Source organism: Haemaphysalis longicornis, unplaced genomic scaffold (genome assembly GCF_048455015.1).
Source record: "Haemaphysalis longicornis isolate Haplotype H1 unplaced genomic scaffold, Haemaphysalis longicornis Haplotype H1 scaffold_10, whole genome shotgun sequence".
In the NCBI taxonomy this organism is placed as follows: Eukaryota; Metazoa; Arthropoda; class Arachnida; order Ixodida; family Ixodidae; genus Haemaphysalis; species Haemaphysalis longicornis.
In genome coordinates, this window is record NW_027526204.1 from 134,286,683 (window position 1) to 134,302,679 (window position 15,997).

The 15,997-nt window shown below is 46.0% G+C and overlaps 1 protein-coding gene across 4 annotated transcripts in view; it reads left to right on the forward strand.

The window, feature by feature from the left end:
* LOC144159368 (E3 ubiquitin-protein ligase PDZRN3-like) overlaps nucleotides 1-15,997 on the forward strand; it is a 305,410-nt gene that overhangs the window by 93,045 nt on the left and 196,368 nt on the right. The window contains exon 1 of one of the 4 annotated variants that reach the window (XM_077690803.1): nucleotides 9,697-10,436. The exons of the other annotated variants lie outside the window; for them this stretch is intronic. Within the exon in view, the coding sequence (XP_077546929.1) occupies nucleotides 10,416-10,436 (21 nt within the window). The 5' untranslated portion in view covers nucleotides 9,697-10,415. Of the gene's footprint in view, nucleotides 1-9,696; nucleotides 10,437-15,997 lie in introns of those variants that run through there. 4 annotated transcript variants of the gene reach the window in all.

The window sequence follows — 15,997 nt, forward strand, 5'->3', positions numbered from 1 at the left end:
CAGGAAGTGTTGAAAACGACATAAAATAAAAATAAAAATACAAAGGAAAGAAAACATGAAAAGTGTGTAGAGAAATAAAACAAGAAGGGAAGTTGGTGAAGGAGAGGCAGTGGGCGGGAAGGCCCTGATAGCAGTGATCATACACGCTGGGATCGTTCTGAGGGAAGCCCGGCATGGCCTGGGGCTAGCACGGGGGACGGCCAGATTCCGAGATGAATAAGTGCACGGCGGAGCAAAGATCTGAAGTGCAGCACGCAATGCCCTCCCAGTGTCAGCCTTCAGCCTCTTCTCCTCGCCCTCCCTTGCTATTCCCTCCAATGAAAATTGTCACCACGGTACCTGGATTTAAGCGGAAGGCGGCTATTCCCAGCCCCGGCTCTAAAGATTATTCTTTGCCTTGGAGCATATTAACAACCAATACAAAGGCCCACTCATGTGTACAGTGATGGCTCAGTGACGGCTACATCGTCGGCGATAGGGATCTCGATTCCTTCGTCGCTCACTACCATCTGCGCCCTATTGAGCCACAAGTCCTCAACGACAGTTACTGAGCTGGCTGGGCTGCGCGGTGCTTTTAAATATATTCTAAAGCAGCCGGCCAATCAATGGGCTGTATTTACAGACTCCAGGTCAGCACTCGAGAGCTTGAAGTCGCTTCCAAAGGAACAGCTGGCTTGGGAAATCAATCTCTTGCACTTACAAGCCATACAAAGGGGACACAGCGTAGATCTGCAGTGGCTTCCTGCCCACTGCGGAGTTGCCGGCAACGACGCAGCTGACAAAGCCGCCTCATCTGCCAACAGTCTCTGCACTAAAGCTGTGCCGATCCCATTCACGAGAAAGGATGCGGCAATACTCGCCTCATCAACCGCATGGAATGCGCAGATGTCTATCTGGACCGATGCAAGACAGCAATACGCACCTCTTCATGCGATCGATCCCAACTGCACCTTCAGAATGCCACCTGGACTTAGCAAGCGCGAGGAAGCCATTCTGCATAGGCTGCGCTTGAATGTGGCCTACACGGGACATTTCCTGTACAAAATCCAGCAGGCATCTTCACCTCTTTGTTCCAGATGTGACTCACGAGGAGACATTCATCATGCTATATGCGTGTGTCCAAAGTACACCGTGCACAGACAGAAACTCATATTATCTTTGTGCAGGCAGCTTGGTGTGGGACTTGAGCTGAGGGCTGTTTTGGGTCCATGGTCGGGTCCCAGTCAGGCTGCACGTGCAATCAAAGCTCTTTTGGAGTTTCTTCGGAGCACAGAACTGGACAGAGTTTTGTGATTGAAAATTTCGGCGCATCAAATGACATATTTTCGTTTTTACATTTTTTGTTCACTTTTTTTTTCTTTCTCTTTTTGTTCTTCTCTCATCTAGCGTAGCAAGTAGCCCGACGGCTCGGCTAACATCACTGGTCTTCATTAAAGTTATTCTCTCTCTCTCTCTCTCTCTCTCTCTCTCTCTCTCTCTCTCTCTCTCTCTCTCTCTCCTCTCTCTCTCTCTCTCTCTCTCTCTCTCTCTCTCTCTCTCTCTCTCTCTCTCTCTCTCTCTCTCTCTCTCTCTCTCTCTCTCTCTCTCTCTCAGAAGGGCAAATGAAGCGGCTGCGGGTTTTCGTGAAGTCAGTAATGCACGGCAACCTCACCAGCATCGCTGTGCGGATGTACATTAAGGCCCTTGTAAAAAGCTTCGCGCAACGCACGCCGTGGATACTTAGCAAGTAAACCTATTTTAATGTTTTCGCAAAGCCCATGACTGGACAGAGTTTTGGGAAAAACACCATTCTGCATGTTACTTAGAATTCTGTATTTGTATTATTTTATATATATTTTTTATTATTGTATAATTATTTATAATTTTATTCTCTACTGTTGTTTTGTTCTCTCTTTTATTTATTTCCTATCACCCCACCCGAAGCTAACCAAAGAAGAAGCCACACAATTCCGGAGACTGCAGACAAATTCATTTCCGCACGCCACACAGCTGTCCAAAATACACCCCACGCTCTTCAGCTACGACTGCAACTTCTCTGGGACGCCCAACACCCTGTACCACATGGTGTGGGAGTGTTAAGGCGTCACCGAACTACCTGAAGTCATCGCACCGACACAGGAGCAGTGGGAGGTCCTGCTGAGTAGCGATGTCCTGGAAAACCAGCGTGGCCTGGTGACCAGGGCCATTCGAGCTGCAGCTGGCCATGGCATCCCGGACTAGGGACGCCACCCTCTATGGATGACCGACAACCATCCCGCGCTCCTTTCTTCCCGTTCAATGGGAGCAATAAACGTTTTTTCCTCCTCCTTCTCCTCCTCCTATCAACACAGCTCGGCTATCATCGCCTTTTCCTATAAACGCTCTATCTCTCTCTCTCTCTCTCTCTCTCTCTTCTAGACAAAGCCGGCGGCTCTCTCATTTCTGACGTCATCCTTGTCATACAAGGGCCCCCAGCTGTTCTGGGTTCATAAGATACTAATGTTCATTCCCTGTCTTTAGCATGAGTGCTCCGTGTGAGCTCACGGAGAGCGAAAGGGAAGGGGGGGAGAGGGAAATGCTTTTGTCCGTAGCTGCGAAACGCTTGCAAGAAAAACAGTCTGTAGCGAGACCAAGCATTGCATAGAGACTAGCATGTGCGATATGCGTTAGAACGGGCGGGAGAAGGGGAGGGGAGGGTTGCAGAAAAGAAAAAGAAGGAACGGCAAGACGCAGCAGAGAGAAGGAAAAGGCGGGAGCGAATAAAGCGGCCCTTAATACCGCAACCCCCCGCCGAGCACAATGCGGATGCTCACACAAGGCAGCAGGAGCGGCAGACCCGCTGGGAGAAAATTCCATGCGCGTGGAGGTGGGTGCTGGGATAACAGGATAAGGAAAGCTGCGGAGAGCGTGCTTCACTGCAACGTCACCACAGGAACGACGAAAAAAGTAGCTACAGAGAGGGAACGACCTCATAGTGTTCCAACGCGCTTTGTCGGCAGCTCTGGGCTTGCATTTAGCGGCTTCTCCCCGGAGATATTATCGCAAGAGAAAAACGAGTGGTTGCGCCAGTACGACGTGTTTCACAAGCCATTGTCACACGCTATGTATGCATTTATGCCACCGGTGGGGCTCGCGTATTAATACTACTGCTCAAGCCGGGGAACGCGCTTACGAGATCAATGCGGCTCTGAAATTCGAGAAGAATATTTAAATTGTAAACCGACGTGCGCAAAACACACCTGCTTCCGTCACGGATTCCGGAATCACATATGTTTCGCAGGGGCTTTGCCGGGCCCTGCTATGTGGTGGCCTTTCCTACAGTCTGATCGGAACAGCATGGTGTTAGTTTCACAGCTTACCCGCAGAGATGGTTCAGTTGTTTTAAGGCGTTCCGCTGCTGAGCCCAAGAACAGTGCGGGTTCGATACCGGACACGGTGGCCGCTTTTCAGATGGAGGCGAAAAGCGAAAACGCCCATGGGTCGATATTTCGGCGCACGTTAAAGATTCAAGAAATCCAAGAAAGTTTTTTTTTCAGTACCAAAAATACCCTGGGGTGGGCGCAGACAAACAGCCAATTCATTGGCATGACGAAGGTCTGCGCCCCCTTACAAGGCTAGCAGTAGGCAACTGATCGCGCGACACTGTGTTTACTACAAAGATCACTCGGATGAGAACGTAATAAACAAAAACGGGCAAGTTTCAAGCCGTTTCAGGCCCCAAGTTTCAGGCCCCAGGAGGTCAAAATTAATCCGGAGGACTTCACTACGGCACGCCTCATGGCCCATGAGTAGCTTCGGCGCGTTAAGACACGAAATGTGAAAATTAAAATTTGAGACCCTGACGGTGCTTGCAAATACTGTCGCAAACTGAGTGTACTGTTACGAAAAAAGAGATATTTTCACCCATGTTACTCGGTATCACACATAGAAACCCCCCTCAACGAAAAAAATAAGTTAAGAAAGTGTATTACGCATGGACACATTGCGAGCATGCACAACAAAGGCTCGATAGCATCAATCAAGAGAATTGCGATTCCCTTGCCCAGTGGAAAACCTCCGTTATTCAGGCGGCTATGCCTAGTGACATCTGTTCCTGGGACCAATCTTCTTTTACCACTCTGTGATTGCCCAGTGGATGGTAGACAACAAACTTATTTACGAGAAAGAGAGAGAGAGAGAGAGAGAGAGAGAGAGAGAGAGAGAGAGAGAGAGAGAGAGAGAGAGAGAGCGATCTTTAATGAAGTCTGGCGATGTTAGCTGGGCTAAAATGCCTAACTTGCTACGCCAGTTGATGACGTGATGAAGATGATAGCGATGATGTTCAAGAAGTTGATGCGTACATATACGGCGAGTTATTCACAGCGACTGGTCTAGACCTATGCGTTGCAGGTACTCTATCAGAGCTTTGGTAGCCCGTAAAGCACGTTTGGGACAAGCCCATGGTCCTAAAACGTCCTTTAGCTGCATGTCCGCGGAAAGCGGCAGTCCTAAAGCCACTGCGAGGGATACTCTTTGAGCTCCGAATCGAGCAAAACTTATTTACGATTGGTTTCATTCTATGCTCGGGATAAATAACAAAGGTATCTCAAGCCCAGTGTTGGAGCGTAACTTTCAGGGGCATACATGGTGCCATGGCAGAAATGCTCCACTCAACTCGCCATCTGTCGCTGTGAAAGTGGCCATATTGGGAAGCAGGTGGCCATAGGAGGGCTTTATCGCGCGGCCTCTCATACTGGCACTTCTCTGCCGGTATTGACGTTCGCAGGCCCGACAGGACCAAAGCCATTCTGTCACGGATGTGACCAAGGCAGAATTAAGAGTGTACGTATCTGCAGCGAAGAACGACCTTGGTGTTTACTCTGGCTAGTGCACAAGCAACTCATGAGGCGCTGCTATGGAGAATGGGCAACAATAATAACAATATGGGGACAATCGCTTGTAGTGTTATTATTTTAAGCATTACTGGAAGCCGTATCCGCCGTAGTTTTGTTACTTAGGGTAGACTGGCTACGTCTCTGGGAGCGGAAGCTACGGTATGCCTCTGCACATCCTCTTGCGAATGGTTGCGCCACCGATGTCGTACTGTTCCTGCTGCTGCGGCGTGGAGGCGATCGTAGCAAGCAGGATAAGATTTTGCTAGACCTTTAAAGGGACATACAACCGATTTTTCTCGAGTATATTTTCTTTGAGCCAAATGAAAGGGCTCACTTTAACCCGAAACGGTTTTTCCGATAGCGCCCTAGAACTCTTGAAATCGAAATTTTTAGATCTACCATCCATACGTGTCCGCGAGAGTGAGCCGTGCGGCAACGCACTTTTAACTGCACGTGAGATTAAAAGAGGTATTTAAAAACTTGTCCCCTGCTAAAACAACAATAATGTGCAACCTTTCCTATTCCTTCATGCGGCTTACGAATCACGCGTTGAAATCCACGGTGTTTGGACAAGCACGGCCGGGCTAGAGCGGCGGCGTGCGCGCGTTTCCGATCGTGGGACACGTAACGTAGTGTCACGTTTAGACACCATGTGTCGCCACCATTCAGACTTCAGAAATTTCAGTGCGAAGTTAAAATTATTTCCGCCTGTTTGTGTAGGAATTCCTTGCGATTACACCAGTATTTAAAACGCTGGCTTTCGTGTGAGCTAGACGGCATAGAGAGGAGGGGGGGGGGGGGGGGGGGGGTTGCGGACTGTCTCCGACGCCTGGCGCGCGTTCTTGCTTATTCCACTCCCTTCAACTGCATAAACATGGCGTTTTCAGCTCTTCTGGTCACGTGACATTATGATTTAGCTTTTTTGGTAAATCCCGCTTAAAAAATTTCGGGGATGACGGTTAGGATAAGGTAAACAAATTTTGGGTAACTGGAAGAACCGAAACATTGCTCCAACAGGTGCCACTGTGAAAGGCGCCCTTTGATTTTACTTTCAAGCGTTTCTGGGCTACTCGTAGAGCCCTACTTCGTGCCTAGGCTTCTTGGTCATTGTTCACAGGAATTGTATCTAGCTTTCAATTTCACATGCCATCTAGGACTCTAATGAACATGCCATTGTCAAACATTATTCAAGATGCAAGAAAAAACAGTCCATTACAAATGTTTTTTTTACGTTTATGTTAACGGTAATCCAATTGGTTGGTTTTCAAAATGCGGAAACATTAAAGTTCCCACTGAGGCAAAAAGTCGGCTTCGGCATCAGTGGCCGCTTTCCCGCGGCCGTGTTACTGCTTTTCGCCTGCTCTTTTCTGTCTGCAGCGTTCTTTCATTTGTTTTTGCAAGTGTATTTATTTTATTTTCGCTACTTTTCTTGTCACTCTATTGCTTCTTTTCTATAAGACGTTTAAAGTTCAGTTTGCGCGTTTCAGTGATTTAATACCACTATGGTTGAAACAAAACTTATACAATGCTCTAATATATTCTAAACTATGCTACGGGATTTTGGTGTGGGGGACCACAACTAAAACTAATTATAACAGGCTCATTGTATTGCAAAAAAGAATTTTGCGCATATATTTAGATTATCATGGCTGTTACGCAGATTTGAGGACAAGTCCTTTATTTACTGAATATTCAATGCTTCGAGCTGACCAAATCTATTACATGAAGGTTCTGCACACCATTTATAAGCAAAAGATCCACAATCAAGTTAACAATAAATCGTCTGGCTACCATCTCAGGCATACAATACGGCACACTCCAAAAGTAAGAACGAACTATGGTGAGCAATATTTCCAGTACCAGTCAACTGAAATATTAAATAAATTGGGAGAAAAATTAAACTTCGATGTCAGTGAACTTACGTTAAAAAAACAGATCAAAGAAGTGTTACTTAAGCAAAACGCTTGAAATACTGATATATAATTAAGAGTTTGAAGTATATGTCTACATGTCCCCTAAATGTAGAAATTAAAAACAATTACAAACAAAAAATACGCTAATACGTAATTGTGACATAGTAGTGTAACTGATGGAAGCTCATGCGTACGAATTTTGCGTTTATGTGCACACTGTAATCCTTCTGTGAATTTTAGACCTATGCTTTGTATAATACATAGGAAATGTAGTAATCACTTTGCTTTGTGCTATTTCTCTGTTACGATTGTGCTATTATGCTTAAATTTGTGAACAGACGTGTTTTATATTTACGCTGAAAATCGGGTGGCTGAGGTCTCTGTCAGGCCACGTTCGCCTTTAGTCTCAGCCTCCCCTTGGTTTTGCCAAGAAATAAAAATCAAATACTCAAATACTCAAATTTTTAATTTAATTTTTATTCAACGAAACCTGTGAAAGGATGATACATTATGTGCGTTAAATGCCCATTATTTACTCCCTAACATATGCTGACCTAATTCTTTGAGCTATAGGAAATATACCTTGCTCTTTCATTATATATTTTTTAAATGTGCATATGTGTGTTTATGCACGCATGGATGCGGATATGTGTATGTATGTGTGTTTGTATTGCATTGCCCATAGTTTTTCGAAAATCTGTTATTTATGGTTTGTTTCACTTCATGTTCACCAAAACTTCAACTTTCTGATTTTTTTTTCGTTGATTTCCCCAAGTTGGAAATACTTGTTTGTATGAAATTGTGTGTACTCGAGACGCTACGTGAAAACTATCGAATATTATAAAACCGAACCGGACAAAATAAAATTGGGGGTCTTGGCCTCAGGCAAGCTGCAAATTTGCAGCTTTTTCCCTTTTCCTCTCTCTCCCTCTATCAATCTTTTGAGAAAAAAAATATTTTTATTTGATTTGATTTGATTTGATTATGCGCGCGCGTACTCACCTCATAGTTAAAGTTTCTTTTTACCCTTAAACTTCGTCATTTTAGGGCTATGTTTTTCCCAATGCTGCAGCTGCTCAGCACTGCATATTAGTGCTTTGGGTACTGCGAAATGAATAAATAAATAAAATTATTAAAATAAAATGAAAGTACAATAAAAGTGTCAGAAGACGTTTTGCGGCTTGGTTTGCGCAGCCCCGAAAGGCATTAATTCAAGAGTGCACGTAACTGCCACACATTTAATTTGCATACAAATTATACCTACCGCTTTAATTACTGGCTCCAAGCATGTGCTTATACTGCCAGATTACAGGCGCAGGTAATAATTAAGAAAAGCCGAGTTTACAGAAATAATAAGCCAGGCTTCCGTTTTTGATATACGACGCCGTAATTTGTCTTTGATGTGTTTGCGTTATAATTGATATACATACGCACTACGTGATTTGTCTTTGATGTGTTTGCGTTATAATTGATATACATACGCATCTAGCAATGATAATCACCCTTTTGATTGATCGTATGAGCTAGCTTTACCTGTTACTTAAGTTCAATTTCGCGATGTAGTTTGTGGTACACAGCCCGTAATAAAAAAGCGATCGTAAAATTGTTGTAATAGTTATGCATTACTTGCGTGCTTCCTTTCATACGATGAGGTCCTATAGTACTGTAGTCCACATGTTAAAACAGCTCTAATGTCTCTCTTGAAGTTCGTGAAAAATAATTTAAAACAATATTTCGATAAGGCTTCAAATCCGTGGTACTGTCATGTAGCCCTCCTATATTTAAGTTTTATTAATTACCTACGCTTACAAATAATGAGCGGGAATTCGCGCATGCGGACGTTGAATCCCTGTGAGATAACCCGGAAATAAAAACGTCTGTGCGTAATCATTCCCGCTGTGGAAACAGATTTGCATGTCAGGAATTTGCGTTGGGATCTGTGTAGTTGAAAATGTTAGTTCAGAGCAGATTGCGGGGTCAGGGAAGACTGTCTTTCGGATTTAAAATTCTTTTGCAATCGGAAAAATCCTATCGACGTTTCACGAATGTCCGTGTAGAGAATGCTACCATCTATCTTCAGAGCATACGAGTACAACTGCATGTCGGTGAAAAGCACAGGAGGAGGAGGGGGAATAAATGTTTATCCCACGAGCGCTGGTGCTGCTGTTAGGGCACCCGTCCGGTAGGGGACGTCTCTAGTCCGGGATGCCCTGGCCTAATTACAAAAAAAAAAAAAAAAAAAGCAGCGGACCTAAGACGAAGCCTTGCGGTACTCCTGATGCCTGATTACTTACACTAAATTTTGATGGCAGTGAGAAACTTCAGGCAGTCCGGACACCCAATATTTTTCTCATCTTTAGCCCTTCCCTACGGTGAGCCTACCTACCCAGCTCAGACGCGCTATATCACAAATTTAAACTCATTTTATCTCAGAAATATCGAAATGAGTATCGACTGCAAGCGAACGTCAAAGGCATTCGTAACTTCAAAAAAAAGATGGATTTACGTTGAGCTGTTTTGCCCGGACGCCCACACGATACCCGTGCCTGAAAAGGCCGGACTCCGCTAAAGCTGCTCCTTCTCCCATCTGTCTTACCACGCAAGTTCAAGAGCGCCACACGGCCGCACACACGCGCACAACGCCACCGTTGCTCAGAACGAGGAGGAGGGGAGGGGATGCCAACGATAACAGAAGTTGGAAGAAAGGGCGCCCGCGAGGAGGTGCGGCGAAGGGTTGGTCACGTGGTTCTGTTTCCCGTTGCACGAGCCGCGCTCTCATCCCTGGCTTCCTAGCGAGGGAGAGCGTTCGTAAAAGGGGGAGGAGAAACTCTATTGCGGTACAAGGGTGGAGAGGAGGAAGATCTCCGGAGGGGAAAGAGAGAAACGAAGGCGGGCGGCGGAAGAGAGTCATCGTTCGTAGACCCGTCAGAGACGCGAAAGCAGCGGTTGCGGCGGGCGCGTGTGTTGTGTGTGCGGGGCGCGCGCGGGCCATACACGAGTTTCGTTCGCAAACTTTTTTGGGTGCGTGCCGGGACCAGAAAAGGGCGGACGATAAAAAAAGGCCAAACTCGGCGGCTGCATTCGCTTCAATTCGGATTTTTCGATCGGTTCTCCGCAGCGTTTGTTGCCGAAGTATTTTCTGTCTTGGATTTGCCTCCCCTCCCCCATCATGTGTTTGTTGTGCGACAATGTCACGTGAAGTGCCGTGGGTGTTTCGCTTCTGCGCGTGGTGGCCTCGGCGCACCGGCCGGTCTTGGCGACGGTAGCAGACGACAGCGAAAAACTATCGTCTGCGTTGCAGTCTCGTCGAAATACCCGACTTCTGCGGAACGCTGGACGTGCTACGGAGGATTTCTGGCGCAAGAGTGTTCTTTACTTTTTTTTTAACTGACCCCACTCATTCGCCTAGCGAAAAAGTTGGTCATTGTGTTGAGAATACGCGGGAACTTTAAACCGCATAACGTCTCGGCAAGAAGCTACTTTTGTCAGCTCGGCTGGAGTGAACTGGTAGGATTTGGGCTCCACGGTAACTTGTTCTGCATCGCCGAAGAGATTTTCGACAACTTGGATTTGGATCGAGACCCTTTCTCATCAGGTCCAGCAAGCATTCGTCTTTGTGGAGCAGACTGAGTCGGCCACTCTTGACAGCATGGATTTTGTGGTGCTTCGGGTGAGTTCTCTACCAGTCATATTTTCTTCCTTCTTTTTTCATTGTTGCTGTTTAATATTTAGTGAGTTAAATATTAAACATAGCTCGGTGTTCAAAGCCGTTGCTTGAATACCATGAAGCCTGCTGTAATTTTTGTCGTTTGCACACAATTTCCTCGAATTTGTGCGCCGATTTGTCCTCGCTAACCCCAGCTTTTCTTTAGTTTAAGGCGCCCACGCACCTATTTGTATTGCAAGGAAACACTTTTCTCCTGCATCACTCCGGGAAAATTACATTTTTCGCCGCGACTCGTTATGCTCTTTTCACGTTTAAAAGGCTTCCGCTGAGCGCCTCGCGTCATATAAACGTTGTTTTAATGATCTGTTTTAATTTAAACCGCCCGACCCTTATCTTCCGCGCTCTTTTATTGTAAAGGGACAAAATATTGTCTAGCTTAAAGGCAAAATCATTTGAAATAAGCGTATATCACACAGAGGGGGACATTTCATTTGCAAAAGGTCTAACAAAAAAAAAAAGAAAAGAAAACAAGGGAGCTCAACGGTTGGAACAGCCAACGGCCGACTGCAGGTTCCGTTACCGGTGATAAGCTAACCACCGGAGGACGTTTTTTTTTTTTTTTTTGTTTCTCCCATTGTTGTGTCAGACAGCCGTGATATATGTTGACGCCAGATGGTGGTAATTTTGCGCAAGTGTCACGCAAACACCGCATGGGAATATTTTGGCGAGGGAAGTAGAGGAAACCGTCCAACTGGCGCGCGGTGCAGGTAACGCTTATCGCTCGACCCCCCCCCCCCCCCCCCCTAATAAGGCTTTTTTTTAGCCAGTTTGTTTATTTCTCGCTTGCCGGGGACATTCAAAGGACTGACAGCTGTGTAGATCCGCATTGCGTCAACTGCTATCGCGGAGTCACGGTACAAGGTACGGCCCATCTAATTAAACTGGGAGGACGAACTCAAAGCGAGATTGCTATTATTATACAGAAGAACCTCCTTATAGCGCAGTAGTATCAGCACAGTAATTTAGCCCGTTATATCCGATATTCGTTGTAACCGTAATGCTAAAAATTTGTTCAAACCAACCCGTAATCTGGCTCCCTCAAAAATCCTCGTTACAAAAACGCATTATTTTGATCTTCGAACCTACTATAATTAAGGTAACCATTACCTTTCTTCTTGTTGCATTTACAGCTTAATGGACCAGAACATGAAACGGCAAATTACAACAGAACAAAGTTCATTTGACAAAACAGGCCCGCGTTCCTATTTTTTTTTTTTTTTTGAGTAATGATGTGATCTTTGTCTGGTGGCTATTCACAGCACTGAGCAGGATGAAATTTTCCAGTGTCCACGAACAAAGGGGCCTTTTCTAATTCCGCAGTTTCGGACGCCGGGAGTTTTTCCAAGTAGCTTCTCAGCCTACTGGTCAAATATTTCTTCGTTATCTCCGATAGTGCGCGCGACTCTCACAGTTTCACTTTCGTTATAAAAGAATAAGTGTCATTGAAACGAATCGGGACCAACCGAAGTTTGTAATTAGTTCGTTATTGCCGATAATACGCTATATCAGTGTTCGTTATGACGAGGTTCAAGTGCAGTAATATTATTATTATCATTTCCCACGCACAAATGGCTCATGTTTACGGAAGGGAAATGAAGGTATGCACGCACATCGCTTCCCCACTCCTATATCTTTCTTCTTTACTGTGTTGTAATGACATCAACGGCCACCCTCTATCATCTCTATCTCCCTCATTCACAGAATCGGGAGAGTAAAATGATTACCTTCTGGACATTAACAGTTACCGGCTGCAATGAAGTCGGGCATTTCACGCCAACCGCGCCGTTCTGAATTGGCCGTTAAAATCGCCCCGCTTCCGCTCTGCAGTGAAGCCCAACTGGAAGGAGCCGTCTATTTCCCCGTTATCTCCGGGATTAAAACGTTTGCGGGCCTATCTGAACCGACCGAACTACGTATTGTCCAGCAAAGCGTTACAAACCGGATATAGGGCTATTTTGAGGCCTCGGATGGAATACGACGTTTGTGTACGTCCTCCAGTTTCCGGAACCCGGTGGCTCAGCCGGCCTAGGGGTGAACGAGCCGTTTCTGATGTACTTTGTATAGCTAAAGAGGCCTCGTCATTGCTTTTTAAATACCCATATTGACACCGGGACTGCGGGTATTCTGATTGGTCGCTATAAACACACGTCACTACACCACGGCCGGCGTAGCCAATCAGATGCGTCCAAAATACAGGCGAGGAGACAAATCTTAAGGCATTTTTCTAAACCTAGAGGGTGTTTTCTTGGCTTGGACGCCGCGTTCTGCAAGCGACACGCGTATGGCTTCTTTATGTATACGGCCCAGGCATTCCGTACTGATTTCCGCTACGCGTGCAGTTAGTTTCCGTTTCATTTCCTCTTGGGCTTCGTCGCGCGCTTCGGAGCCCGTCTCCCCTTTTTATTCGGGGCTTTAATTTTATCGTGTTTCTTTGCGGTGCCCTTCCTCGTACCGGTACGCAAAGTGCTCGCGATTACATCTTCCCCTGAGCGAGCGGCGACGTATATGCGCCTCCAATTCAATTCGCCCCGCTTTTTTTTACGACCTCCCTTTATATAAACGCACCGGCCTTCACCCAATCGCAACTCGTAAATATCACCGTCGGTCGCTACACTGAGTACGCTATTCTATATTGCAACGATGGGAGAGAGGGCGACTTCTATGGCTCCGATACCCCCACTCCCCCCCCCCCCCTTTTTTTTTGTTTAGTTGCTTACCTTGACATTTATCGCCATTTTGTACGCTCGGTTGATGTGTTCTCATTAGATAGCTAGATTAAACTGTCCGTCTCTTGTAGAGCACGGGGGTTCCGGGTCAGACTTCATTTTAGTCGAGGAAAGAAGCGCGTTGATACCAGGGCGGGTTCGTAGTTGCCATTTAAATCATTTGCTTGCTATTCAGAGGATGTGTTTGCGTTTTTCTTCCCCTGTCCAGTCTTACGCGCTGTTTTTTTTTTCTTCTCATTACTACGGTTAGGTTTGTTGTCAACATTGCCGAGTCCTTGCGCTGTCTAGATCGCCCATCGTACCCATCATACGGCTAACGAAAATCGTTTACCTTTTTATTTTTGTCTTGCTATTGCTGGTAAGAGAGAGAGAGAGAGCGATCTTTAATGAAGTCTGGCGATGTTAGCTGGGCTAAAATGCCCAACTTGCTACGCCAGTTGATGACGTGATGAAGATGATGGCGATGATGTTCAAGAAGTTGATGCGTACATACACGGCGAGTTATTCACAGCGACTGGTCTAGACCTGTGTGTTGCAGGTACTCTATCAGAGCTTTGGTAGCCCGTAAAGCACGTTTGGGACAAGCCCATGGTCCTAAAATGTCCTTTAGCTGCATGTCCACGGAAAGCGGCGGTCCCAAAGTCACTGCGAGGGATACTCTTTGAGCACTGAATCGAGCACATTCACAGAGCAGGTGCTGCAGGGTTTCTCGCACATCACAGTGTGGGCAGAGTGGCGACGTAGCCTGTTTTATCTTGAAGAGGAAGTTGCGCGTGTATGCGACATTCAACCGCATACGTCGTGCAGTGAAGATATGAAAAGGGGAGAAGGGGCATGATGACAAGCGCAAAAGTAATCGAGGACAAAAACAGCATGAGGGCAACACGCGAAAACCTGAGAAGCCGGTGACTGTCTCACTTCGTTGTGTTTTCCTTGCGCCTTTTTTATCAAATTGATGAGAAAACTAAACGCCTATTTGTCGTTTTCTAACGGCTGTTTCAACGAATTGAACGGTTGATTGAGCTGAAGTGTGTTTATTTATTGTTTTTTCTTTGCCCCTATTTGTCGTTTCCTGCCCCGATCTACGAAGCTGCGTGTACACCGGGCGGAAACCGCGCGATGACCAACTTTGTAGAGACTATTGTACGTTTAGCGTATAAGTATTCGGTTTTAAACTCGTATTGTGTGCACGCTACGTCGATTATTCTCTAAGCGTTAATGTTATGAGTGAGTTAAACACTTTATAAAAACTAGTGGCTATAGGGAGGCCTTGGGCGAAATAAGGATGAGAGAATAGAGGGAAGGGGAGGTTGCAGTTAGCACAGCCCCAGTCCGGGTATCCTATGTACAAAATGCACACAGTTCAGCCAGCCAGTGTCACTAAAACTGAACCGTTGACACTGTATGAATTCTGTTATGATATCGCTTGAAGTGTCACGTACTTATATTTGGAGAGAATGATTGTATCGTTATACAGCGGGGGTCCTTTTTTGTGCTAAAATAAGAAAATTTGGCTGGAGGCGCGACTTTCTTGCGGAAAACATCTTTCGTCCAGTGGTGTCATAAGTTTCCAAGGACGACGATTAAATGACCACACCATGGCGGCTACGTATTGTAATTTTCTTAGTGCGAGATTCCATGGTTTCTACCTTGTAATAAACGTAGAGCTTGAATTTCACTACTTGCTATAGAGTTATATTTCGGAAGGGGGGGAGGGGGGCTAGAATACCGGGGCTAAACTTTTCGAAACCGAATTGAAGCACACTTTGATCATTCCTAGGTACATTTTGTGAGCACTAGCGTTATATATACCGATTGCGAAACGAAAGCTCAATGCTTTTTCTCCCATCTCTCCCATCTTAAATTGAGAGCTTAATTTCGCTCGTGGGAAAAAAACTCTATAGAAGGAGACTTCCTTAGAAGGATACCTTGATTACGTTTTTCGTCGTCTCATGACTTCCTGGCCTCGAACGACCAATTTAAAACTTCAGTCAACGATTTTTACCTTTCGAACAGCGAACCCTTCGTTTGAAGCCTACGCTCCACGTTTTTTTTTTTTTTTTTTCTCCCAGCTTTCGTTCGTGCAACGATAAAATGTGAAAGAAGAATAAATAGAAGGGCGGGAGGCCGAAGTAACGAAGCCAGGGAAGTGTAATCAGCCCCATGGAGGCGAATCCCCTTCCTTCGTTTCACCCAGGGGCCGTTTTCGCGTGCGCCGAGATACAGGCACTCAGAAGACATGGGAGGGACCCGCCCCTGCAGTTCTCCTGCGGCGTCGCGAGGTCGCTGGCGCAGGGGGATGAGTTCTGTGGAGCGGAGTCGAATCACTCTCTCAGTTGGATACACTTTCCGTCAGCGTTGAGGAGTGCCGGCTGGTGGTGGTGACCGACTTTCGAGGCAGCCGCGGCGGGGTTCAAATCGTCCCCTTCGCGGAGCTCGGAAAGCAGTAATGAACAAGGAGATGGCGGGGGAGTGTCTTCGTGGTCCTCCGCGTCGTTACGTGAAATTGAGCATTTGGGGGGTTCTTCGTGTGCGTTCTTCCTCTGCAGATGAGTGAATTGTGCGAACTTTCGTTTTTTTTTTTTGTGGTTGTTGTTTCGCACTCTGAATATATTTTTTTTTTTTTCTGTATAGTGTTAGCGAGAATCTTACATGCCTCTTCATAATGAGAACGCTCAGAATTGTGACTGGTAAATATCGTCTTCATGTTTCGTCTTCATTACTACGCTGTGCGCGGCCATCATCATCCCATCATTCTTCCTCTTTCCTTACGCGCCA